Raw genomic sequence first — 26,470 nt, forward strand, 5'->3', positions numbered from 1 at the left:
ACTGCGCGGGATTTCCGGGACCCGCAGGTACAGCGCCTGACAGCCCGCAAGTTTTTTAGCCTCCCAATGCAGTCCTCTACTCTGACCCTTACATTGTAATAATTCTGCAAACATCTGGTTATCTGACCCGTCGCCGATCCTCCTGCTTTCTAATTTGTGTTCCGGGACGAATCCTCTTGTTTGTAACGCCGTTAACCGTTCTGGTTTTGAATAACTGTATTAATATAGCGCCATCATATTCTGCAGCGCTGTACAATGGGTATTCTATATAAATAAAAGATAATAATAATCATACAAACAACCATTTCTGGGAACTCTCCGGGTTTCACCTGAAGCGCCACTTCTCCGGTAACCATGGAGAAACTCCGGGTGGCTGGAGCAACGTTATGACACGCCCTACTCCCCGCCCACTTCCCCTTCGACCGTGACGACTTCCTGCGTGGGGGGCTAGCAACCGCCCACCGATGTCAGCGGGACCGCCCACCGATGTCAGCGGGACCACCCATCGATGTCATTGGGACCGCCTACCTGAAAAGGGAGGGCCCCGGCTGGCTGGAGCCTGGATGTTCCCAGGTGTGTGAATAACCAATAATAACGGGTGTTACTGACTCCGCGCATTGAGATTATGTAAATTCTATACCTTCTAACATTTCAAATGGCCAATAAAGGACACTTTTTTTCTTAGAAGGTGTGGCTAGGGGCGGGGCTTTATGGGATATTTTTAGGTATCTTTGTGGCCTTTCTGAGTACTATTTATATAACGGGAAGCCTTTATTTTATTCTCACAATTTAATTCCTAAAGTGTAAATTACGCTGTGAGACCCTCACATCCAACAAACATTCTGAGCGCCTGGGAAAAGGGGATGTCAGGGGAGGAAAAAGGGGCAGCGTGTGTGTACCTGCACCTTGCCCCGAGTCTCTCCTGGCTCTGCTTGCGTCGGTCTGCTCGCCGTGTGCCTCGAGATTACACAATGTCTGCAAAGTGACCTGCGAAAAGGAGAAGTGGAAACAGAGAGAAGCAGAGCTTCCTGTGCGAGAGAGACAGAGAGAGAGAGACAGAGAGAGAGAAACAGGGAAAGAGAGAGAGAAATAGAGAGAGAGAAACAAGGAAATAGAGAGAGAAGGAGAAACAGAGACAGGGAAAGAGACGGAGAGACAGAAAGGGAGAGAGAGAAAAAAATAGATAGGGAAAGAGAAACAGAGAGAGGGAGAGAAAGAGAGTGGGAGAGACGGAGAGACAGAAAGACAGACAGAGAGAAAGAGAGTGGGAGAGGGAGAGAGAGGGAGAGAAAGGGAGAGAGGGAAAGAGACAGGGAAAGAGAGAGAGAGAGAGACAGAAAGAGAGAAAAGGAGAGAGAGAGAGAGAGAGAGAGAGAGACGAGGGGAGAGAAACAGGGAGAGAGAGAGAAAGTGAGAGTGGGAGAGAGGAATTCAAGGAAGTAAATCGGAGCCTGAGGATTAGACAGACGGACGGACATTGGGGCACAGGGTCTTTAGACAGTTGGGAAGGGGGGAGAGATAACATGAGAGCGCTCTACGTGAGATCACCTTACTAGACACGGATGAGGGGAGGACCAGAGAAAGAGGAAGCAGCATTGAGTGGAAATTCAAAGTGCCCGGGGGCAAAAGACACTTAATCTCCGGACGCGAGACCTGCACGATGGTCAGGTGAGGCTGCCGTAACAACGACCGTCAGCTCCTGTGTCCAGCATTTTGCCTTCTCCTAAAGCGGCTGATTCTAAGCTCTTTCGCCGAATGTTTTTAAGTGAGCTTGTAGTTAGATTTGAAGGAACCAAATGGCGTTATTATTCTGCAGCGCGATCAGGTTAGAGAGCAGAGCGAGTGTATATTGTCAGATTACTATGTGATCGCAGAGAACAGGATAATAATATATTTTGTTACACAGAGTGCGGGTTATAAACGCTGCACCTGGACATGTCTCCGCTATGCATTATGCTTACCGGCCCCATTCGGCCCCCGTCTAGTCGTCCGTTTCTCCTGCTGTAAAGACTCAAACCTTAATCAGTCTTTGGCTCTAGCCTTAGATTCAGGAGCCGTATGTCTCTCCCACGCATGTTTAATCCCCTCGCTGTATTACCCTCTACCACTTCTGCTGGTAAAACACCCAGTTTTGGGGGCCGCACATATCGAGCTGGGGGCCACATATTTCAGAACGCAATCTGCGTCTGGAGTGACCTTAAAGGTAGATGTGCAGCATTTACTAACCGACAAGACCAAGCCTGCGCACGATAGATGACTTCATGTACCAGGGACTTTCAGACACCGCCTTCCATAAGGAAACATTATTATTATTATTATTATTATTATCACTATTATTATCATTATTATTATTATTATTATTAGATTGTAAGCTTGCAGGCCGGGCTCTCTCCACCTAATGTATCGGTTTGTCAGACCCCTGGAGTATATGTATTGTAAGAAGCGTAAATTGTTGACGCTATATAAAAAAAAAGATAATAATACTAATAATTATTATTACTACTATTATTATTACTATTATTATTACTATTTATTTATTTACTATGTTATTTATTAAAAAAAGATTACAATTAAATGAAACACCAGTCACAAAATCACGTCTTAAAACTGTATTCCAACATATAGCGTGGCGCAGCTCGGATGTTCTTAAATATAGATTTTATATATAGTGCGGCTTCTCATTTTCTTTTCATTCTTCCTTCTCCCTGTTTATTGTTCTCTTTTGACAATTTTCTGTTGATATATGCAAATTATATACCTGATTATATTATATAAATATGTGTGTGTGTATATATATTATACTACCATTCAAAGGTTTGGGGTCACTTAGAAATGTCCTCGTTTTTGAAAGAAAAGCCAATTTTGTCCATTAAAATAACATGAAAGAGATCAGAAATCCAGCGCAGACGGGGTTAATGTTGTAAATAACTATTGTAGCTGGAAACTACTGATTTTTAATGGAATCTCTTCATAGGCGTACAGAGGCCCTTTATCACTCCCATCACTCCTGTGTTCACATGGCCCTTTATCACTCCCATCACTCCCGTGTTCCAATGGCCCTTTATCACTCCCATCACTCCTGTGTTCCAATGGCCCTTTATCACTCCCATCACTCCTGTGTTCACATGGCCCTTTATCACTCCCATCACTCCCGTGTTCCAATGGCCCTTTATCACTCCCATCACTCCTGTGTTCCAATGGCCCTTTATCACTCCCATCACTCCTGTGTTCCAATGGCCCTTTATCACTCCCATCACTCCTGTGTTCCAATGGCCCTTTATCACTCCCATCACTCCTGTGTTCGCTGATCCAAGTTTAAGTTTAAAAGGTTAATTGATGGTTAGAAAACACTTTTGCAAATTATGTTACAGACAGAAATCTCCTTGTTTTCCCCAAACTTTTGAAGAAATAGTTTACTCTGTGCCGCGGTGGTTATATATCCGTATATTTTGTATTATGGACACCCATAGGGCGCATTTCATTAAAACATTAGAAAGACAAAAAAAAACAACATATTCATAACTCCTGTGACTTCAGTTCTGTGGCTGAACTTAAAGAAAAAATTCTGTAAAATTTGTCAGGACAAATTACAAATATTTTACAGACATTTTAACAAATTTTTATTGACTGTATTTTTTTAATTGAAACATTTATTTCCACTAAACACGTTAAACTATGCACTATATAAATAAAATAATAATAATAATGATAATAATGATTACATCCTCACTGCTGTCCTTTTTTGCACCTACTTTTTACCGCAAATCTGTGCATTGAGTGTTTTTTTGTATTTATTAATTTTTTTTTAATTACATTTTTAGACTAATTTTAGAATCTCGTCTTCTCTTTCCTGTCTGAACGCTCTCTCTCGCCACATTTCATTTTTACTGTTCTGCTTGCAGGCTAGTGATAAGTACATGCCTTGGGTGCCAAAAGATGAGCGCAGGCAGCGCAGGCACGTGTCAGATCTATTACCATTAACAGTTTTGGTTCTGCTTATGCCGAGAGTGTTGAGTAAACTGTTCTAGATATTTCTGCTCTTATCTCGAAGGCAGTAGAGGGGGGCGAGATACATAAAACATGGAATATATTGGCAGAGAAGACCCAGAAAATGCATCATGCAGGGAATTATAGAAACATAGAATCAGCCAGCGGATCAGAACCATCCGGCCCCCGTCTAATCTCCCCGTTTCTCCTGCTGTAAAGACTCCAACCTTAATCAGTCGTTGGTCTCGTCTTAGATTCAGACTGTCCCATGCATGTTTAAATTCCCTCGCTGTAATAGCCTTTACCACTTCTGCTAGGAGGTTGTTCCACTTATCTACCACCCTCTCAGTAAAGTAATTGGCTTACTAAAAACTTGAAGGGGAGAAATCAGTGGATCTATGTAAAATTCATCCAAGGAGTTTAAAAAAAGTACTGGAACTGCAGTACGATTAGTAATAATAATAATTATTAATTCTACTACTAATACTACTACTACTAATAATTATTATTATTATTATTAATTCTTCTTCACTATCAGGCGTAATTCCAGTAGTAGTTCCAGGAATGCAGCGACTGTATCAATCTATAGAACAAGCAAAGAGGGAACTCGTTACATAGTTACATGTTACAGGTCGAAAAAAGACCTACGTCCATCAAGTTCAACCCTTCTACCCGACCTTCCTACTCTTGATCCAAAAGAAAGCAAAAAAACCCCTAAATAAGTTACTTCAAATTTTGCCATCAGGGGGAAAAAATTCCTTCTCGACTCCAAAAGGCAATCGGATTTCTCCTTGGATCAAGAAGCTCTAAAATATGAATTCTATTTATAGCCCTGTATGTCGTGCCTTTCTAAAAAAATATCCAGACCCCTTTTGAAGGCATCTAATGTATCTGATAGAACCACCTCCCCTGGCAGTGGATTCCATACCTTTACTGCCCTCACTGTAAAGAATCCCTTCCTTCGTCGTCTATGAAACCTGCGCTCTTCCCGTCTCAGAGGGCGACCTCTTGTTCTTTGTATATTTCTGTTAATGAACAGAAGTCACTGAAGAGCTCTTTATATCGGCCCCGCATATATTTATATAATATTATCGAACGTTCTAATATCATGTCACACCAGTTGTATTCCGTTCCCTAATATAACTAATATAATAAAGTAAGTTTATTATACACGGGCAGAGCGGTTGGGCCAAGGGGTTCTAATCTTCCGTCGGACTCTATGTTTGTAAGTTGGACATAGTTCTGTAGAGTAAGAAGAATGTATTAGAATGGACAACTTGGTCCCATCAGGTACAATGAACCATAATCCGGTCCCGAACCTATTTTAATATCATTATTGTCGCGTCCTGCAGTTGTCCGCGTTGGTGACAATTTATGGAGAATATTCATCACGGACATAAAAAAATAGAGGAGCGCAGCCTTATTGGCCCAGATTATTTAAACGTGTAGGAGACTGTTGGAAAGAATAAAATAGACTTAGAGGTATAAGCAGAGGAAAGAGTGAGACACTAGTTTCCATTTCATAGATAATCTCCGAGACCTTATTATTAATATACGGCTCTGGAGTCAGATCTATGGGGAGGTTAATTAACACGATGCCAGGAAATATATATATGGAATCCCGAAGACGTACACGGAATTATTAGAAACACCTTGAAATGTGTCATGGAATAAAGTTCAACTGTCAAAAAGTTGTAGAGCAACCTCTTTAGGTGGAAAAAGAAACGGGTCGCAGATACCTGGAATAACCTACTAGCCGAAGGAAACGCAGAACGCTTGGAAGGTGCTTGAAAGGAACTACAAACGTTGGTCTTCTCTGTGGTCCAAGTCACCATTTTTGATGTTTGGTGGTCCACATACAAGCGTTTTGGTGCTTGGTAAATGTTCAATACACAGCCTCTTTGATTGTGTCTTATGGTTCTGCGTTACTAGACCGGAGAGCCAATGTCCTACTATTTGTTTTTCATGGGAGAAAGGGTGACATTTTTTGGCTAAAATTTCCTCATTAAAATCTCATGTTCCGTTAAGAAATGTCAGATGACTAAATACCTAATACTTTGGCTCCACTTCATTCTCCTCTTTCTTCCATTCCGTTAAGAATCTTCTATTCTATTGCAACAATTTCATGTTTGATTCATTTACACCAATTTTCACCACCAAGTGCCAACGTTTATGATTCAAACCCAAAATCCGTCCACCAAACCCAATGTTCTCTCTTTAAACCCAAACCTTTCCCCAAAAACCAAACACTCGCTCAAAAAACACTACATTCTCTTTCTAATCTCCGAGTTGGACACTATGACACCAAGCTCGGCATCTTCTCCCCGGTCTTCATAGTCTTCCTCAATAGCCAACATTTTCCTCCAGTCCCATTATTCTCTCATCGGCTTCCATCCAATCCTTATATTATTCCTAAAAACTTCAAAAATGGACAAATAAAAAATATTTTTTATACTCTGTCTATCCTCCTATGTTCTTGACCTGTCATGTTTATCATCTCTCCGTCTCCTTCACATCTTCACTTCTATTACTCAAAATTCACACCATGTCTCTCTTCCATTCCTGGTCTAAGCTTTGTTGTCACTCGCTTCCATTTAAGTCATACTCTCCAAATTTCTCCTACTACCCCTCGCTCCTTTTAACTCCCGTTTCCAATCTCCTGCATCCGTCAGGTGGTTTCATAGAGATGTTTCTGGATTGGAGGCTGAGGCGCGCCTGAAATCTCGAGGGGTTCCCGGAAGTTTTCTTGTCCGTCCCAGCAAAAAGAGGCCAGAAGACTTCACCCTGTCTGTCAGGTATGAGCCGCAAGTACTCGCCTTCCATAAGGGGGCACGGCATGGTGAGGGCCAAACATGGGTTCGTGGTTTGGAAGGTTCAGCCAGTCCTGATGATAAAGTACCATAAACATGTAAGATACCAGCGGAATGCTAAGTAATGTCCAGGTCTTCAGAGGTAGGACGGTATTCCGTAGAAGATTGTCTAGGTAGACGAGTATATATATTTTGGGAAGGAATATTATAGACTATAGAAGAACGACCCAGGACCTTCTTGGCCAATGACTACGTGATATTTTAAACCCTGCAGGTTGGAAGATTCTGTGACCCACATCCGGATCCAGAACACAGGCGACTATTATGATCTATACGGGGGAGAACAGTTTGCCACACTGTCTGAGTTGGTGGAATATTACATGGGGGAGCATGCGTCTCTGCAGGACACAGAGGGGCATTTCATTCAGCTTAAGTACCCTCTGAACTCTTCCGACCCCACCAGCGAACGGTGAGTCATCCAAGTGTCCAAGACAGAATAATTCAAAATACGGTAATATAATATAATTTTACCTCAGGAGCAGCCAACATTCCTCACCCATAGACGTACGAGAGGTGTGTGAATGTCCAGGGAGGTGCATGAATACCGGAGAGGTGTGTGAATGACCCTGGGAGGGTATTATAAGCACCGAGGTATTCATCGCAGGGAATTGGATGACCCTACAGGTTTCCTTGTACTGAGACCCGGAGCGGAGGTTTTACACATTATTGCGCAGTATATATTTTGGCTTCGGTGGTGGTCAGCCCTCCTGCGGTGTTGCTGGGGAATGTTGGGTAATCGCTCCGCAGGCTGCAGTAACCAGAATCGGGATTCCTGTAATAGACAGAAGCCGCGTAAAGGGGAACTGCCCTGGAATGATACAATGTCACGGTGTATAGAGCAGAGTCTCCAAACCTAGGAGACTGGGGTACCAGCTGGGACCCGGTCAGGACTGTCTCACTGCATTTAGGCGTGTTAGTAGGTATGACAATGATGTTCTTATGTGTCTATACTCCATTTGGGTAACACATCGCGCAGGACCTCTATGGCCATTTCTACTTTCTGATTAGCATATCGCGATACTGCCCATGGAGGGCATTGGGGGTACACCAGGCCCCCCCCCCCCAGTATGAGAACTCAGCTTTAACGCTTTTACGTCTCTCCCTAAACATTCTACGAAACACCATAAAGAGTGTGTTAGACCGCCGTGTGTCTGCGGGGAGGGGGAACACGCGTGTATTATCGCCGCTCTAGTGATTTCGGTGTCGGTACGCCGGTTTGATACGTGGCGGGACTTCTGTGGTCGCTATTAATAGTCCGTTAAATATAGGGACTCGATGTATACGTTTCGGTGGACAGGATGAGGTCGGCCTCGATCCCTCGCAGCTCCGGCTCTTCAAGCAGAGGAAGTGAGAAAGAACTGCAAATTTAGGTGCTTTATTTTAGTAACCGATTCTCGCCTGTCTTGAGAAACCCGACGCGTTACTTAAAGAGACAGCCAGCCTTCCCTGCGCTTTAACCAACCTGATGGCTGTGCGGTCCCTTTAAAATTTCCCAATGTTGCTTGGGGGGGGTGTTACAGAATCCCCCCCCCGGTTCTATACACATTATCGGAGTTTTTAGGGCTGTAGAACCCTGCGATACCCTCATACCCAGAAAACATTCAGGGCCATTGGGGAGGAAAAACAGACTCAAAAGGAATGTCTGTTCTAAAGAGAGACACTTGGGAGGTATGATTCAGGTCTGTATTTCGGCAGGGTGGATAACTATTATATCACGCTATCTAAATTCCTTTAGGTTTCTGTCTCGCTGCCCTTGTCTGTCTCTCCGCGTTTCTGTGTCTGTCTCTTGTCTTTATCGCTCTTGATTATCATCTATTCTGATGTGATATTTTTCATATACGGCATTTGCATTCCCCTCATACAAAGGTGTCATTCATGGAAGGAACTGGGCTTTTAGCCTCAAGTAACCCTGTAGGGGACCAGCCCTGCCTGTCAGCGGGCTCAGGTTAGATGACATATTGTCATATAAAAAGCTGTGTCCTGCAGGAACCCCGCACAATGTATAGATTGATAGATTTCATTCATCTCAAGGATTTAACTATCTATACATTATGCAGGGCACGGCCCTCCTTGCTGGTGAAACTCACTGGCGTTATGATGCTCCAACTCGCCATAACTCACCGTTTAGTGCAGAAGGCCCAGGGATTACGTGTATCACGTGTGTCCTCCGTTACTTGGCGTGTGCTCAGGGTTCGTGGATTTCAGCCACGACGCTCTCTCTGTTGACCAAAGGAGGGATCTGGAGCGGAGTCGACTTCTTCTTATTAACGGATTGTGTCACCCACGCATACCGTGGCTTTGTAGGTGAATCGCAGTTTGTTGTTGATTTTGCTAAAAGTTGACATAACTTCAATATTTTGGCAAATACTGAATATACATCATAAACCTTTAATGGCAGGGGTATAGGGCTGTATTCACTAAGGAGGGAGTTGCAATCCAAGTTCACCGACTTTACATCATCGATCCAGCGCCGCGCCTAGGGGTCCCTGATATAAAAACAGCTTGACGTGCGGCTGCACTCCGTATACCGTTAGTTTTTGTAGAACATCTTCTGCTTTTTTCTTCCCTTTTCTGTTTTTTTTTTTCTTTCTCACATCTAAAAGCACCCGTCTCATCTCCCCAAACCAATCCCCCCCGATACCCTCCACCCCCCGCCACCTTCTCCAAACCCCCAGACACCCCCATCGCTGCCCGACCTGCCACCGCTATGTACCCATCAGCCTCCCCGGACACCAACAACGCGCTTCTTACCCTCCCCACGCCGCTGACGCTTATCTAGACAACTGCCCCATTTTGCCCAATATAAAGGCTACCTCCATAAACATCACCCCCCCACAGCACCTCATAATTCCTCTCTGCCACCCCTATCACCCTCATCCATCCGTTTCTGACCAGTTGCTTCCCACCAGCGTCCCATCCATTGCCTACAGCCTAATCACGAACCCCCAGCGCCTCTACCCCTCCTAATAAACTGCCCCATCGTTCTGCCCTTCTCTGTGGCTACTGCCCCCCCCACCGCTCTAACACACCCGGCCTCATTGTCCTCACTTCTTCCTTCTTGTGGTTGGAAAATTTGCTGTTTTGAAATAATGTGTTGTTGAAATTTCCATCATGTGACTTTTCACACGTCAACCGCAACAGCTCGGCCTTCAGAATGCACGCGGTCACAAAGCGCGGCACCGTGCACACCGCCGTCCGTGACATGCAATGCAAAATTACCCCCCCCCGTCACATTACACACGGCGTGTATTAGGGCCGAGCCGGACGAGCAGAACTAGAAGAGCTTTATTATAAATGCAGAACATAGAGACGGAGTAACGAAAATAAAACAAAAAAAGGTTTATTTAAATGGGGGCTTACTGGTATCACTGGTGGGCAACTCTTTCCCCGGAACGGGGGCGGCAAAAGAGTGTTAGGTGGCCGTCGTGGCACCCCCTGATCAATGGCACCTGGGGTGGACCACCCCCCCGCCCCCCTTTAGGTACAGTACTGGTTCAAGGCTGTTATCTTAGACCAATCCTGGTTGTCGACAATGGAATGCCTCAGTCTTAATCAGCTAGAAGGACTCAGAATGGAATATTGCCAAACAAACAGCGCTGTATACAGTAATATAACCCCCAGCGCTGTATACAGTAATATAACCCCCAGCACTGTATACAGTAATATAACCCCCAGCGCTGTATACAGTAATATAACCCCCAGCGCTGTATAAAGTAATAACCCCCCCATCGCTGTATACAGTAATATAACCCCCAGCGCTGTATACAGTAATATAACCCCCCCAGCACTGTATACAGTAATAACCCCCAGCGCTGTATACAGTAATATAACCCCCCAGCGCTGTATACAGTAATATAACCCCCAGCGCTGTATACAGTAATAACCCCCAGCGCTGTATACAGTAATATAACCCCCAGCACTGTATACAGTAATATAACCCCCAGCGCTGTATACAGTAATAGAACCCCCAGCACTGTATACAGTAATATAACCCCCAGCGCTGTATACAGTAATATAACCCCCCAGCGCTGTATACAGTAATATAACCCCCAGTGCTGTATACAGTAATATAACCCCCCAGTGCTGTATACAGTAATATAACCCCCAGCGCTGTATACAGTAATATAACCCCCAGTGCTGTATACAGTAATATAACCCCCAGCGCTGTATACAGTAATATAACCCCCCAGTGCTGTATACAGTAATATAACCCCCCAGTGCTGTATACAGTAATAACTTCCAGTTTATGGGGCAAAGCTTACAACTAGTTTAAAAATATAAAATGTATTTTTAATAAAAAAATTTTGTTTATTAATTATGTTAAAAATGTTTCAATATGTGCACAATGGGCGAAACATCGTATCGTACGCGGGGTTCACTCTGCAAATCAGTTTTACATCGAGCCTCGCTTTATACACAATCCCTCAGAGATCATCTCAGATCCAGATCCGCTGAGTCCAGTTGATCCCATTTAAAAATTTTGTCACCACTTTTTTCGTCAACAGACATTTGTGTTGCATAAAATGACCATTACTTAAAAAGTTACAAAGGTTTGGGGTCACTCAGCTGTTTTGGTGGAAAATAAGGAAACTTAATTGCAAAAAGAGTTTCTAACCATCAATTAGCCTTTTAAACCTAAACTCGGATCAGCGAACACAACGTGCCATTGGAACACAGGAGTGATGGGAGTGATAAAGGGCCATTGGAACACAGGAGTGATGGGAGTGATAAAGGGCCATTGGAACACAGGAGTGATGGGAGTGATAAATGTTACTTAATGCTGTCTCTTCACAGCTGGTATCACGGATATCTCTCTGGACTGGAGGCTGAGAGGCTGTTACAGGAGAAAGGAGAACCCTGGACGTTCCTGGTGAGAGAGAGCCGGAGTAAACCCGGAGACTTTGTCATCTCCATCCTCACCGCAGAAGAGAAAGATGGATATTTCAAAGTCACCCACATCAAGATCTCGTGCAAGGTGATGCCCATGCGCGGTAACGCTGTGCGATCTCCTGCTTCGGCTTCTTCCCCTCTCATGACTTTTCCCCCCATTTTGTTTTTTTCAGGGTGAGAAATACACTCTGGGAGACGGAATGTTTGATTCCCTCACAGATCTTATCGACGAATACAGAAAGAAGGACATCGAGGAGATAACGGGAGCTCGGGTGTACTTGAAAAAGGTTTACACATTTCCTGCTGTTTCTATACACATTATCGGGGCATCAGGGAGGAAAGAGGGGCATCAGGGGAGGAAAAAGGGGCATCAGGGGAGGAAAGAGGGACATCAGCGGAGGAAAGAGGGGCATCAGGGAGGAAAGAGGGGCATCAGGGAGGAAAGAGGGGCATCAGGGAGGAGGTCCTCAGCTCGCATCCACCACATCTCTCTTCGCTGCCACTGAATGATCCAGCAGGGGGCGCTTCACTGTTGGCCAACTTCAGCATAACTGAGGTGGATATTCAGGATGTGTATAATGCTGGCCGCGGCGTCACTGGGTTTTGTGTCGGCCCCCGTGGACCCCGCTTCCCGGAGCGTGGATGTCACGTTGTGTCGGCTCTGATGCCATCTCTCTCACCCCCCCATGATGGCTTAAACCTCAAATTCTGGGGGAAATAATAATAATACATACATTTTACATAAATAATATGTAGAACAGGTCAGCCGGTGGGGTCCTCACCCGCCGCACCCCCCATAGTGACCCCTCAGCATCCTGGTTATCTAAATAATAATTGTGACGACGCAGAAGAGATTAGCAGCTCCTCCACAATTATGTATATATGTCCTTTTTAAAGATTATTTGACATTTTTGTTTCATTTATTCCTCCCCGGGACGGCAGCCGTATTACTCCACAAGAGTTAATGCTGCTGATATAGAAAATCGGATGAAAGAATTGGATAAAAAGTCGGTGGAACAAACAGCGAAGGCCGGGTTCTGGGAAGAGTTCGATGTGAGTAATTCAATCATTAAACGCGTCTCGCTGACATCTGTCTCTTTAATCGCGAGACCCCCTCCCAGACACTCTCCTTCCCGTATCTTTTGTTTTTTTTCTCTCGTTCTGTGATATTCTGAGGATTTATTTGTGTTTTTATTTTATGCCAACATACACTACCGTTCAATGGTTTGGGGTCACTCAGCTGTTTTGGTGGAAAACAAGGAGATTTCTGGCTGTAACATAATTACAAAAGTGTTTTCTAACCATCAATTATCCTTTTAAACTTAACCATTTAAGGACAATGGGCGGTCCCTAAACCCATTGAAAACAATGCATTTTGAGCCCGAACATGTATGGGCTTTGTCATTAAGGGGTTAAACTTGGATTAGCAAACACAACATACCATTGGAAAACAGGGGTGATGGGAGTGATAAAGGGCCATTGGAACACAGGAGTGATGGGAGTGATAAAGGGCCGTTGGATCACAGGAGTGATGGGAGTGATAAAGGGCCGTTGGAGCACAGGAGTGATGGGAGTGATAAAGGGCCATTGGAACACAGGAGTGATGGGAGTGAAAAAGGGCCATTGGAGCACAGGAGTGATGGGAGTGATAAAGGGCCATTGGAACACAGGAGTGATGGGAGTGATAAAGGGCCATTGGAACACAGGAGTGATGGTAGTGATAAAGGGCCATTGGATCTCAGGAGTGATGGGAGTGATAAAGGGCCATTGGAGCACAGGAGTGATGGGAGTGATAAAGGGCCATTGGAACACAGGAGTGATGGTAGTGAAAAAGGGCCATTGGAGCACAGGAGTGATGGGAGTGATAAAGGGTCATTGGAACACAGGAGTGATGGGAGTGATAAAGGGCCATTGGAACACAGGAGTGATGGGAGTGATAAAGGGCCGTTGGATCACAGGAGTGATGGGAGTGATAAAGGGCCGTTGGAGCACAGGAGTGATGGGAGTGATAAAGGGCCATTGGAACACAGGAGTGATGGGAGTGAAAAAGGGCCATTGGAGCACAGGAGTGATGGGAGTGATAAAGGGCCATTGGAACACAGGAGTGATGGGAGTGATAAAGGGCCATTGGAACACAGGAGTGATGGTAGTGATAAAGGGCCATTGGATCTCAGGAGTGATGGGAGTGATAAAGGGCCATTGGAGCACAGGAGTGATGGGAGTGATAAAGGGCCATTGGAACACAGGAGTGATGGTAGTGAAAAAGGGCCATTGGAGCACAGGAGTGATGGGAGTGATAAAGGGCCATTGGAACACAGGAGTGATGGTAGTGATAAAGGGCCATTGGATCTCAGGAGTGATGGGAGTGATAAAGGGCCATTGGAGCACAGGAGTGATGGGAGTGATAAAGGGCCATTGGAACACAGGAGTGATGGTAGTGAAAAAGGGCCATTGGAGCACAGGAGTGATGGGAGTGATAAAGGGTCATTGGAACACAGGAGTGATGGGAGTGATAAAGGGCCATTGGAACACAGGAGTGATGGGAGTGATAAAGGGCCTCTGTACGCCTATGAAGAGATTCCATTAAAAATTAGCTTTTTCCAGCTACAATAGTCATTTACAACATTAACCCCTTCTGCGCTGGATTTCTGCCCCCGCCCAAAAAACAAGGACATTTCAAAGCAGTGGCGTCGCTACAGGTTGCCCCCCCTGCTAAATTTGGATCCCGTCTTTCTTTTTTTTTTTTTTTTTTAATTTTTTTAACGCGGAGGAGAGAGAGGGTGCGGCCCGAGTAAGATCGGCAGCCAAGGCAACCGATCTTACGCGGGCCGCACCTCGAGCCCTGCTACTTACCTGTGGGAGGGTCTTCTGTACTGCATAGAGGAAGCGGAAACTAGCAGAGTTCACGTGACATCACATGACTCTGCTCCAGTCCCGCTTCCTCTGTGCTTTACCAGAGAACGCAGAGGGAGGCCGCGCCCTCTGCTGAAGTCTGTGAGCGGCATCGAGGAGCTGCAGTGCAGGTAAGGGGTGGGGAGGGAGTTTGAATGAGAATGTATGTTTGAGGGAATGAATCTGTGAATGAATGAGTATATGAATGAATGAGTGTGATAGCATGGATGTGTAAGTGCTGGAACCTAGGCATGATGGGACTGTGATTGCTGTTAGCAATCACACTCCTATCATGCCAAGTCAGCCAGTACATGCTAAAACCTAGCTAGCTGCCCCCCTTGTGTATTGATGCTGCCAGCAGTATGGGGTCTACACATCACTTACAGCCACCCTGTACCAGCATGTACTGGCTGACCTGGCATGATAGGAGTGTGATTGCTAACAGCAATCACAGCAAGCACAGTCCCATCATGCCTAGGTACCAGCATTTACTGGTTGCCTGTGTATGATAGGAGTGTGATTGCTGTGTGGGCAGTGTGGACGGCAGGGACGATTTTGGGGTGCGCAACCTGTGATCTATGTATGTTATTTAGGGGGTTTTAAATATACCTTTTAATGACGTGTTTTTATGTGAATTCCAATTGATCTTTACCTGCAAAGCTGGGTTTTTGCGTTATTCTGTAGATCCATATGTATATATTTCCATACATTATTTATGTATACCTGCAAATACAGGGTTTGTATGTCTTATTCAGTTGATTAATACCTGCAATGCTGTTTCCATGTATTTATTTGATCTATACCTGCAATGCTACATTTCATATACTACTGTATACCTGCAAATACAGGATTTGTATGTCTGATTTATTTGATATATATTACATATAATAAATATGTTTATCTGATATATATCTTCAGTGCTGAGATCACAGGTGAATTTCAGTTGATCTATACATGCAAAGCTTGGTTTGTGTGTTAATGTGTTGATCTATACCTGCTATCGGCAACTGGGGCTAATATTAATATATATGGGCAGCAGGGGCAAAAACACTAAGGGGGGTATAAACGACAATGCAGTGTGAAAAATCCATCCTGATGCAGACGTCTGTGATGTGGATTGTGTCCTGCTGTTTGTGTGTTTTTGGTTATCAGTGTAGCAGAGCCTGTCCTCGGGTGTGTGTATAGGTGTTGGTGTGGCAGAGCCTGTCCTGGTGTGTGTTCAGTTGTCAGTGTGGCAGAGCCTGTCCTAGGGTGTGTGTTTGGGTGTCAGTGTGTCAGAGCCTGTCCTAGGGTGTGTGTTTGGGTGTCAGTGTGTCAGAGCCTGTCTGTGTGTGTGTGTGTTTGGATGTGGGTGTGGAAGAGCCTGCCCTGATGTGTGTGTGGGTGTCTGTGTGGGAGAGCCTGTCCTGGTGTGTGTGTGTGTGTGTTTGGATGTGGCAAAGCCTGTCCTGATGTGTGTGGGTGTCTGTGTGGCAGAGCCTGTCCGGGTGTGTGTGTCTGAGTGTTGGTGTGACAGAGCCTGTGTTGGTGTGTGTGTCTGGGTGTCTGTGTGGCAGAGCCTGTCCTGGTGTGTGTGTGTATGTTTGGTTGTCGGTGTCGCAGAGCCTGTCCTGGTGTGTGTGTCTGAGTGTTGGTGTGACAGAGCCTGTGTTGGTGTGTGTGTCTGGGTGTTGGTGTGACAGAGCCTGTGTTGGTGTGTGTGTTTGGTCATCTGTTCCTGGCACTTAACTTACAGTAGGAATTATTTAATTTATATTTATCCAGAGATAAAACGCCCTCCTGAAGTTGTAGTGACTTCAGGGGACAAAACGTTCAAGGCCCTGAAATCATTTAGTGGAAAAGTTATTTATTGTGTTATAATATTTATTTCAAGGATTAGTCGCACTCAATTGTGGCTTCAGGCTTCCCATGTTGAATGATCAAGTATTATTTTAGCCCAATAACAAAAGTATAATTCCATAGCACATTACTTTTGGAAATTATGAATGCCCCCCCAGTTTGACTGTGGTATCTTGTGTGCCCCCCCTACATATTGTTTCTAGAGTCGCCACTGTTTCAAAGTGACCCCAAACTTTTGAATGGTTGCGTACGTCGCTGCAATCCTTCACACAATTCAGACGGAAGCCTCACTCGTTTACATCGTTCTGGTCTGATCTCTTCCCTCTCAGGCTCTTCAAAAGCTGGAATCAAAACTACTTTATGATAGAAAAGAAGGTCAGAAACCGGAAAACAAGAGCAAAAATCGATACAAGAATATCCTGCCGTGTAAGTCACGATATATATATATATACCTGCCACGATATATATATATATATATATATGTTTATATACCTGCCCTGTCCCACATCTCTCTTCTCCTACTCGTATTCTATCCTCACTCCTGGTCGTTGTCTCCTTTCCTACAATTCTTGGGCTTCCTCTTTCTTGTTTGGTCTCCTCATCGTCATCATCATCATCATCTCTCCTTTCTTATCCTTCTCATCCCTTCTTCTCTCCATGCAGTTGATCACACTCGTGTTATTTTAAAATGCGGAGATAAGAATATCCCGGGATCAGATTATATCAACGCTAACTACGTAACGGTGAGAGGGGGGAGCGGGCCGGCGGGCCGGGGATGATACTGTACGGGGGAGACGCTCCATAAGAACCAAGAAGGGCGGCTGGATGAGATCGGACGGATTGGGAAAGAGTCTGAAAGGGACTGCAGGACTTGGGAAAGGATTGAGGTTTTTGTTTTACAGAAAGGGAAGATACTGGAAAGGTTTGGGGTAATACTGGAGGTACTGGGGAAACACTGGAAGGGCTTTGGGTTATACTGGGACATACTGGATGCGATTGGGAGAGTGTTAGATAGCGATGCCTGGTTGGGAAGTGAATGTAGGGTTTGGGTATAATATCGATATTTTTCCATGTAGAATCAGCTGTGGGGAGACGGCGATCCACCCAAACGTTTCATCGCTTGCCAGGGGTGTCTGGCGTCCACCACGTCCGACTTCTGGGAGATGGTCTGGCAGGAGAACAGTCGGGTCATCGTCATGACCACCAAGGAGATAGAGAAGGGCCGGGTGAGGGCGCCAAATGCCTTTTACTGAATACGAACCCCTTCTGCGTATACTCACAGTACCGTCACGTACCCTTCATACTCAAACAAGCCCACTTCTTTTGCCCTTAGACGAAATGCGTAGCCTACTGGCCGGAGGCCGGTGCGGCTGTAAAGGAGTTCGGTAGGTTCCAGGTTGAGATCGTTCAAGAGCACGAAGCGATGGAGTATAAAGTGCGAAGTCTACGGGTGTCCCTTACAGATCAGGTAAGAGGTTTCCGAATCACAGCGCCCCCTGCACCCGGGTCACATTATCCCCGGCCGGCCCAACGCAGAACGTATAGAGCTTTCGGGCACAAAGGTCTCTGTAGCGGTGGTTCTGCTTGCACCCCCCCCCCCCCCCCCGTTATTCATCCGCCAGAATATTTCTTTCCGTCGGTTTATTGGTAAGTTCCTTTGTTTCCAGCGGGAGATGTTCCGTAACATTGCCCATTACCAGTACCTCAGCTGGCCAGACCACGGAGTTCCTACCGATCCCGGAGGAGTCCTCAGTTTCCTGGGAGAGGTCAACCGGATGCAGGAGAGCCTCCCGAAAGCTGGGCCTATTATCGTGCACTGCAGGTAACCGCACACCCTCGTTACTTATTCATTGTACAGACCTCTTTTTCCCTATTATCTGATAATGCAGAACAGCCTCCCAGCAGAGGTGGTAGAGGGTAATACAGTGAGGGAACTTAAACATGCATGGGACAGGCCTATGGCTCCTGAATCTAATAATAATTTCATCTAACATAATAAAATTATAACAAGAGATGTCCCGTGACGGTTTCTTTAGTTTGCTTTAAACGAGACCCCATCCCAATTATTTAACGGAAAGTCATAGATGAAATACTCAAAAAAGCTTATGTTTTATGTTTAGTCACCTAGTAGTTAAAACTGAAATTAAGACGTTGTTGAATTCATTTCACGCTATCAGTCCGGCTCGTCCTCAGTAAACCGATTTCTGTTCACAGTCCTTGGACCTCATAAATAATCTGCTGCCCTGTTTAAATGTCACATGACCTGTCGTCTCTCTCTTGGCAGCGCCGGGATTGGCCGCACCGGGACGATTATAGCCATCGACATGTTGGTAGAAATGATTCAGGCAAAAGGTGGTAATTCTACACATTCTTCTGAAACGAGCCCTACGGGTGATCTTCGTCACTCACACTCCGGCTGTCCCCTCCAGGTCTGGACACCGACATCGACGTGCAGAAGACCATCGAGATGGTCCGGTCCCAGCGCTCCGGGATGGTGCAGACAGAAGCTCAGTACAAGTTTGTCTATATGGCCATTGCCCAGTTCATCGACTCCACCAAATACAAGCTAAAGGCCGTGGAGGTATGCGGGGGGGGGGGGAGATTTCCCAGAAGGGGGATTCTTGGGAATGAGGATGTTGGGTGGTATGAGAGGAAGGAGATAGAGGTGATGTGGATGGGATTTTGTTTTTCTTGGTGATTCTGATACTCAAGACTTTTTCGTGTTGCAGAACTTAAAGGTCACAGAGTCTGAGTACGGAAACCTAGGACTCAATCTGTCCAAGATGAAAGTAACGAGGACCCCATCATCAAAGTGAGACCCGGAGAAGGTGTATTTCTCTGTGCTGCTGGTTTGTTGGTTTTTCCATCTGTCTGACGCACGTTGTGTTCCAGGCCTCGGGATGAAGGTACCCTCTATGAGAATCTGAATGCTCGGAAAGACAAGAAAGAGAAAGTCCAGAAGAAGTCCTCATCCGAGCGAGAGAAGCCGAGATTGTCGGTGAAGAAGAAGTGACCTGGAGGTGAGGCAACCAGGTGGGTCAGAGAAGGGTGCTGGGGTGGGTTTAGCTGTGGCGCCTTCCCTGGAAACGCAGTAACCTAGATACTCGGGGCGCGACCGCAGAACCATCAAGAAATGCATTGAGAATAAAAGATGCAAATGAACCGCCGGAGATTCGAAAAGAAACCAACATGAAGCCGCCAGGAACCCGTTTATCCTCCAGTGCTGTTCGGAGCCACTTCGGCTCCGACGCCAGCAAGGTGGAGGAGGGGTACTGGTACTGGCTGGTATCGTCAAAGATGAGCTGGCTGGACCTTTTCGGGTTAAAGATGGACTCAAACTCAACTCCCAAACCTACTGCCAGTTTTTAGAAGACACGACGATGCACGGCAAAGCTCCATCGCATGCATCGAAGTGCTCCACCGCGGGGCTGGCCAGTAAAGGCCTTACAGATGAAAATATAAAGACACGGCCGCCTTCCTCGCCTGACCTAAACCCTGTTGAGAACTTGTGGGCCCTTCTTAAACTCCGAAAGGTGTCTGGGAGGCTGGGGTTGCTGCCGCAGAAAAAGCCGATCGTCAACAGATCAAGAAACTATCAGACTCCACGCATGGAGGACTTCTAACTGTTACTGAGAAGAAGTTTGGCTATATCGGTCACTGATTTTTTTTTTGGGAAATGTTTATTTGTAAATTTGGAGTTGTTTGCTTAGCAATCTCACTTTAATAGATGAAAGTACATGTAAAATGGGAAAATTATAATTATTCATTTAGTTGCATAATAATTCCGCACACATGGATATTCCCTTTAGAAAACCTCACCTTTACTTTCTTAAATATTCATGTTTAAGGTTTCTTAACATTTTGGATTGATGAAGAGCACTGAAGTTGCTCAAAAGGATAATTAATCCTCATAAATGCAACTTGCCTAATAATTGTGCACACAGTGTATAGTATTAACCGCCCGGCGCTGTAAACAGGAACACCGCCCCCAGCGCTGTATACAGTAATATAACCCCCCAGCGCTGTATACAGTAATATAACCCCCAGCGCTGTATACAGTAATAATCCCCCCAGCGCTGTATACAGTAATATAACCCCCAGCGCTGTATACAGTAATAATCCCCCCCCAGCGCTGTATACAGTAATATAACCCCCAGCGCTGTATACAGTAATATAACGCCCGGCGCTGTATACAGTAATATAACCCCCGGCGCTGTATACAGTAATATAACCCCCAGCGCTGTATACAGTAATAACCCCCAGCGCTGTATACAGTAATATAACCCCAGCACTGTATACAGTAATATAACCCCCGGCGCTGTATACAGTAATATAACCCCCAGCGCTGTATACAGTAATATAACCCCCAGTGCTGTATACAGTAATATAACCCCCAGCGCTGTATACAGTAATAACCCCCAGCACTGTATACAGTAATGTCGGTCAGTGACCTGAAACCTGGTTTTATTTCATTTTGAGCCAATAAACTCCCTTTATCTGCAGACCTGGAGCCGCCGTTGCTGTCAGTCATGTGATATTTTGGGTGACTTTCCCTGCTCAAACACCGCACTGAGCTGATGCTTTGAAGCACGAAGGTCTCCAGCAACTCGGCCCCACGCTGTATTTTGTAAATATCCAAACATCTGCCATTTGTAAATAAACTTCTATATGTTGCAAAAGCTTTAGTTATTATTATTTGTGTGATTGGGGCAGAGATGGCGGCAGATGAGACGGTTAATTGTTGTTTCTCCATTTACAGAGCCGTGCCTGCGCCATCGTGCCACGGAGGACCATCTGCAGTGTTCGGACGTTTTTTATCAAACACTTTCATTCTGTACCAAGCGCCCCGACGGCCGGGAAAGGGATAAACGTTTACAGAACGCGAGGCCGGATGTTATATATTTGTGCAAGCAAGAAAAACCGATTGAGCTTACACTTCTTTTTCATTGCAACACAGAAAGGAAACTTCCTTCTCCCCGTATTTCTTACCGTATTATCAGAATCAGAAGCCGAATTTGACTGCAGATAAGAACCATTCGGCCCATTCAACGCTGATTCGGCCCTTGGCCTAGTCTTACATTCAGGGTCGGCTTAAGCCGTGTTTAAATTCCCTTTATTAACCTTTTAAATGCCTCTGTTCCACTCATCTACCGCCCTCTCTGAACTTCATCCATCTCAGCCTCTCTTGTTGGAACTTTCCTCCTCATTTAAAATAAACTTCCCTCCTGCATTTTGTTAAATCTCTTAGGTATTTAAATGTTTCTATCCCATTCCCCCTCTCATCCCCCCCCCCCCAAACCAGACATATTGAGACCCCTTAGTCATTCCTGATCATCGTTTTACTGCACACCATTCCCCTGAACGCTCTCCGGAATATCTATATCAGTCTGGAGATGGGGTCTCCAGAACCGTCCGCGATTCTCTAGGTGAGATCTGTAAAGCAGCAAAACCTTCTCCATCTTCCTGCAACTAACGCCTCTCGCTGTACAACCAGCACCCCGCGACGCTTACATCCTCGGGAATAATTACCCCCAAACCATTCTCCTCCATTGTCGTTGGCCAACACTGACCTTTGTGTACTTGTTTCAACTGTGCAGCCGGCGTAACCCCTGCATAGAGTCCTACCTTAGTGCCATCCACGGCCCCACACGCACACAACGCACACACCTAGCCACACACAGAGGGAACACACCTGGTTATATAGCGAGTTTGCTGAACGCTCTATTGAGAAGTATTTCTAAATAATTGGCCACAAAATAAATGTTTCACGTAGAATTTTTTTTATAAAGTTCTCACGGGTAAATGCGTCTCTTTTGCTGTCAGAGTCCACATTTCAGCTGGGGGGTAAAGGTTAAGTGCTCCGGCCCTCCCCGCCGTGGGCAGGACAGGTGGTGGCGCGGTTAGGAAAGGTTCAGGGCGGCCAGAAAAATCACGAGGCTCGGTCGGTCCGTGTCCTTCACTTCTTTTTGTCTTTGGTCAGAAGGCTGTCGCTGCAGAGAGAGATAAGCGTGTTAGCCCTAGGAGCACAGGGACGGCATTTACAGCATCACAGGAGATAATAGGGAGGGTGGAGACAAGATGGGGTAAAAGGGGTAAGATATTGATGTACTCACCTTCCTCTGCAAAGCGAAGGATTCCAAGATGAAGGGATGGGGGAAGAAGGAAAGAAAAAAAAACCCATTAAGTTAATGCGAGGATCCGTACAGGAAGCCAGTATAAAGGTGTGTAGGAGTATGTGTGTGTGTATGTGTGTATGTGGGTGTGTGTGTGTATGTATGTATGTATGATCAGTACAGGAGGGTCACAAGCTGCCTGCCCTCACCTGGTGAAAGTTACGTCTTGCAGGTTCAGCACCAAATTGTCAGCGTTCAGGTAGACCCGGTTCTGCGATGCCGCAATCTATGATAGAACGAGAGTCAGATAGCAGTCAGCGTCGGATCCAGTAAATTTCAGACGAGGGACACAAGGGGAATGATGGAGCCGGCGCAAAACAAGCAGGACAAACACAAGCGCATTTGCTGCGCCCAACGTCACCAAATCAGCGTCTTAACCAGGAGCGCAGGAGAGCCAAGTATAAAAAAAAAAGAGTGCGCTTCACTACACATTGAGAAGCGAAGTCGCTCTGTATGATTCTCAATCACAGTATGGGGGTAAAGAACTCAGAAAACATGTAAAAAGACACAATATAGTGAACTATCAAAGCCCCAAGGTCTGCACTAAAGCTTGTGATTAAGATCTCCGTGGTTTCTATAGTTCTTCCAGGTTTGGTATCCACTTCCCTGTTTGTCTCGGGCAAAAAAGATCGGCAGGGTCAGTATAAACAAACCGTATAAATCACCCGAATCCAGCGCAATGAAGAGCCGCCGGTTCCTATACGTCCATACCGTCCGGTACCTTTTATACTTTTGTTTTAATAAATGCTCCAGTTTACCGACACTGCTGATACCATCCCTGGAAGAACTATAGAAACCACAGAGGTCTTAACCACAAGCTTTAAGACTGAGCAGTATGATGCTCTTTAATAAGCGAGCGCACATTCTTTGATATTCTACACTATATACTACTTCTATATGTTCTCTCCATGGCTGGAGTTTTTTAACCCCATCCGGCGACGTTTAGGTGTAGGAGAGCGCACCGAGGGAAATATCAAAGGGGGACTCACCGTCTTTGCGATGCTCTGCGCAGCCCGGATCCGGCGGAGTTTCAGGTACCCGGGATTCTTACTGAGCGCATCACCAATGTGAGAAAGCAGGTCAAGGATAATGAGATGCGAAACACATGAAACAGAATAAAATAATCCACATGGAGGATCGGCAGCTCCACATAGACCAGAGCAGCCAACGTCTCTCATCACGACTGAACATATAATATACACCTTATCAATGGCTCTTATTTTATCTAAATGCGCTAAACATACCTACAAAAAACGTATCTCTCTGCACCGTGGTAATCGCTAAGATTTGGGGGTTTCGTCTCCCAGGATCACAATATGATCCCGAACAGTAACAGCCTCTCTGTAATCCCCTTCAGATTAAACCCAAAAGGAAAGAGCTCCAGAAAATACATAAAAAGTAAATTTCAGCGTTATTACCCATTATCAACTCGCCGTGAATCACGCGCATCCGGTGTAATTTTAAATAATAAAAAAATAAAATAGGAAGCCGATGACCACATGTGACCGTAATAAAGCCCTCGTAGACGTATAAGAGACTAAGTTGTTCAGGATATCATCTTGCCGGCAGTGGCCTCTCCTTCCGCTTGGACGATCTTCTGCTTCTGATCCTGCTTTGCTTTCTCCACCAAGAACTGAGCTCTCTGAGCCTCCTGCTGAGCTGCGAGGCGAGAGAGAACATTGAACCGGGGGGTTTCAGCAAGCGGTTGGTGGGGGTGGGGGGGGTGACGTCGGGAAGATGATGTAAGAGAAGAAAGACCGAGGGTCCGGTTACTCACCCACTTGCTTGGACTCCACGGCCGCCGTATACTCCCTGCTGAAGCTCAGTTCGGTGATGGCAACGTCGTCCAGGATCAAATTGAAATCCTTCGCTCGCTCTGTCAGATCCCGACGAATAAGAAGAGACACCTGGGCAGGGGTCGGACACGGACATGGTCACGGGAGAAGAAACATTGTCCACCGGAGTTAGAGGAATGTTACCATCTTATTCCTCTATCCCCACGCCTGCATGTTAACCCTTACCTGGGCTCTCTGTGTTATCAGCTGGGAGGCATTGAATTTGGCCACCACACTCTTCAGCACTTCGTTGACAATAGAGGGTAGAACCCGTTCTTCATAATCCAAGCCGAGGCGCTGATAGATCAGGGGCAGCTCCGATGCCAGCGGGCGTGATAAGACACGTAGGGTAATGTTCACCATCTGCAGGTCTGATACACGGGATAACGTCACCACAAACGACGCCACGTCTGACATATAGAATAACGTCCAAGAGTACACGGATAGCAATAATATGCTGGTCAGGAACACGTGGATATGAGGAGGAGCGACAGGTCCTTGTCAACTAATGAAATGATCTGTGTTCAGGGCACCAGCAGCCTGCACAGGTAGTTCTATTGCCCTGTAAGGGGTAATAACGCTCCAAGCTATGGTTATATATGGGGCTCTATGTGTATGGGCTAGTATATGATGTGGGGTATCTGATATGGAGCCTGTAGGAGCAGCACATGCAGAATACACCCTAATAGCGGTAATTTAGAAACAGCATTTGCAGAGTTTCTGCCGTCCCGTCAGTAACACGGCCACCAAACGGCACCGGATTTTTACCTTTGGACCCAGTTGGTGATGAGATTTTCCGTGGCTTTGCTCTGATATCATAGATAATCGGATACTGGAACCAGGGGACCCTAAGGGAGAGAAGCAGACATCACTCATCATGCCCTCATGTGCCCTCTCCATTATTCCCAACTTGGGACACCGATAATCAGAGTACTACTTTACTCCGATTCCCCGCATTAACGCTGCTTTACACGGTACCTGCATACAACGGATAGCGAGAGAAAAACGCACCTGAAGTGAAGCCCCTCAGCCAGGATTTTATCCTTCTGAACGCCACCAATGCGGTTGAAGAAAATGGCTCTTTGACCTCCTTCCACTAAAAGGAAACACAAGATAGATGACCAGGATGTAGGACCAGCGGTGGGACAGCATGTTATTACACCCAGAGGGGGCAGAAACGGTCAGCAGACAGCTTTGGGGTGGGGGGGGGGGGAGTGGTAATAAGAGGCAAATGGGTGGTCCTATAAACGCACCTGTAAAGACAGACTCCTTTACCGCGTAAGCCACGGCTCCTGCCCCGAGCAGCATCTTCAGAGCTGTCCCCATTCCACGGGGGCCGGCGGGAAGACGCCCCGCAAAGTCTTTCAAATTCTGTGCCATTTTCTGTGGAAGGAAGGAAACACATTGACATTTCTCCATACACGGAACCCACTGAGAACACGCATGGGTCAAATTTAACACGCGTCACATGTACGTGGTCCCTGCATGCACTGAGAGCGTCTGCCAGGATGAGCTTCTGAATGATCCGATCCCAATGCCTTGCGCCGGGCAGACGGGGCGATATCAGAGGTTTGCCGGCCCCTACCGCAGCGCAACCGGAAGATGGATTAATGTGGCACGAGAGGGACATATCGCTAAAATAATTCCATTATATAATACATATAGAGCCTTTCATCACCAACACGTGTGATATACATACATATGATACATACATATGATACATACATATGATACACGTCTAGTATATAGCGTGCCAAGGGTCCACCCTGTACATACATGAACAGCAATATGTCAGCTGAAGGTTAAACGCAGCCTGCGCTCACTGCTGCCCCCGCAGGTCAGACAAGAATAACTTTTAAGTGAATTTCGTGTGTTTTTATATAAATTTACAGTGTAAAGGAGAATGATAAATAAAGTTTGTAGTTTAACTGCCACCTGCACCTGTTGACAGGATTTAGAATTAACAGACACAAGAAAAATCTAA

General features: G+C 45.8%; 2 protein-coding genes across 2 annotated transcripts; one reads left to right on the forward strand and one right to left on the reverse strand.

Annotated features, from left to right (window-relative positions):
* The first annotated feature begins 1,660 nt into the window (after positions 1–1,660).
* LOC149288745 (tyrosine-protein phosphatase non-receptor type 6-like) lies at positions 1,661–19,491 on the forward strand. The gene is made up of 15 exons (XM_089491442.1): positions 1,661–1,668; positions 6,660–6,782; positions 7,072–7,266; positions 11,652–11,832; positions 11,921–12,034; positions 12,690–12,800; positions 16,808–16,904; positions 17,142–17,221; positions 17,555–17,704; positions 17,812–17,946; positions 18,146–18,300; positions 18,763–18,830; positions 18,908–19,059; positions 19,208–19,290; positions 19,371–19,491. Exons 1-15 carry the CDS (start codon positions 1,661–1,663, stop codon positions 19,489–19,491), a joined length of 1,773 nt encoding a protein of 590 aa, XP_089347568.1.
* A 3,305-nt stretch (positions 19,492–22,796) lies between these two features.
* On the reverse strand, positions 22,797–25,866 carry LOC149288746 (prohibitin-2). The gene is made up of 8 exons (XM_089491509.1): positions 25,740–25,866; positions 25,498–25,582; positions 25,255–25,334; positions 24,673–24,857; positions 24,429–24,558; positions 24,207–24,310; positions 23,641–23,718; positions 22,797–22,877 (listed from the first exon to the last, which is right to left on the reverse strand). Exons 1-8 carry the CDS (start codon positions 25,864–25,866, stop codon positions 22,797–22,799), a joined length of 870 nt encoding a protein of 289 aa, XP_089347635.1.
* Positions 25,867–26,470: the final 604 nt, after the last annotated feature.

This window comes from Sceloporus occidentalis, unplaced genomic scaffold (assembly GCF_023333645.1).
Source record: "Sceloporus occidentalis isolate IW3139 unplaced genomic scaffold, rSceOcc1.0.p SCAF_50, whole genome shotgun sequence".
NCBI classification, from domain to species: Eukaryota; Metazoa; Chordata; class Lepidosauria; order Squamata; family Phrynosomatidae; genus Sceloporus; species Sceloporus occidentalis.

Bases quoted from the DNA above. Each gene is read 5' to 3' on its own strand.
- LOC149288746 (XM_089491509.1), bottom strand. From the start codon at position 25,866: ATGGCACAGAATTTGAAAGACTTTGCGGGGCGTCTTCCCGCCGGCCCC. The intron at 24,559-24,672 runs GTAAGGGTTAAC...ACCCCTGCCCAG, and splicing joins TGATAACACAGAGAGCCCAG to GTGTCTCTTCTTATTCGTCG. The intron at 23,719-24,206 runs ATATCCTGAACA...CTGCTTTCTCAC, and splicing joins AGGCCACTGCCGGCAAGATG to ATTGGTGATGCGCTCAGTAA.
- LOC149288745 (XM_089491442.1), top strand. The intron at 18,301-18,762 runs GTAACCGCACAC...CTCTCTTGGCAG, and splicing joins CCTATTATCGTGCACTGCAG to CGCCGGGATTGGCCGCACCG. The intron at 18,831-18,907 runs GTGGTAATTCTA...TGTCCCCTCCAG, and splicing joins AGAAATGATTCAGGCAAAAG to GTCTGGACACCGACATCGAC.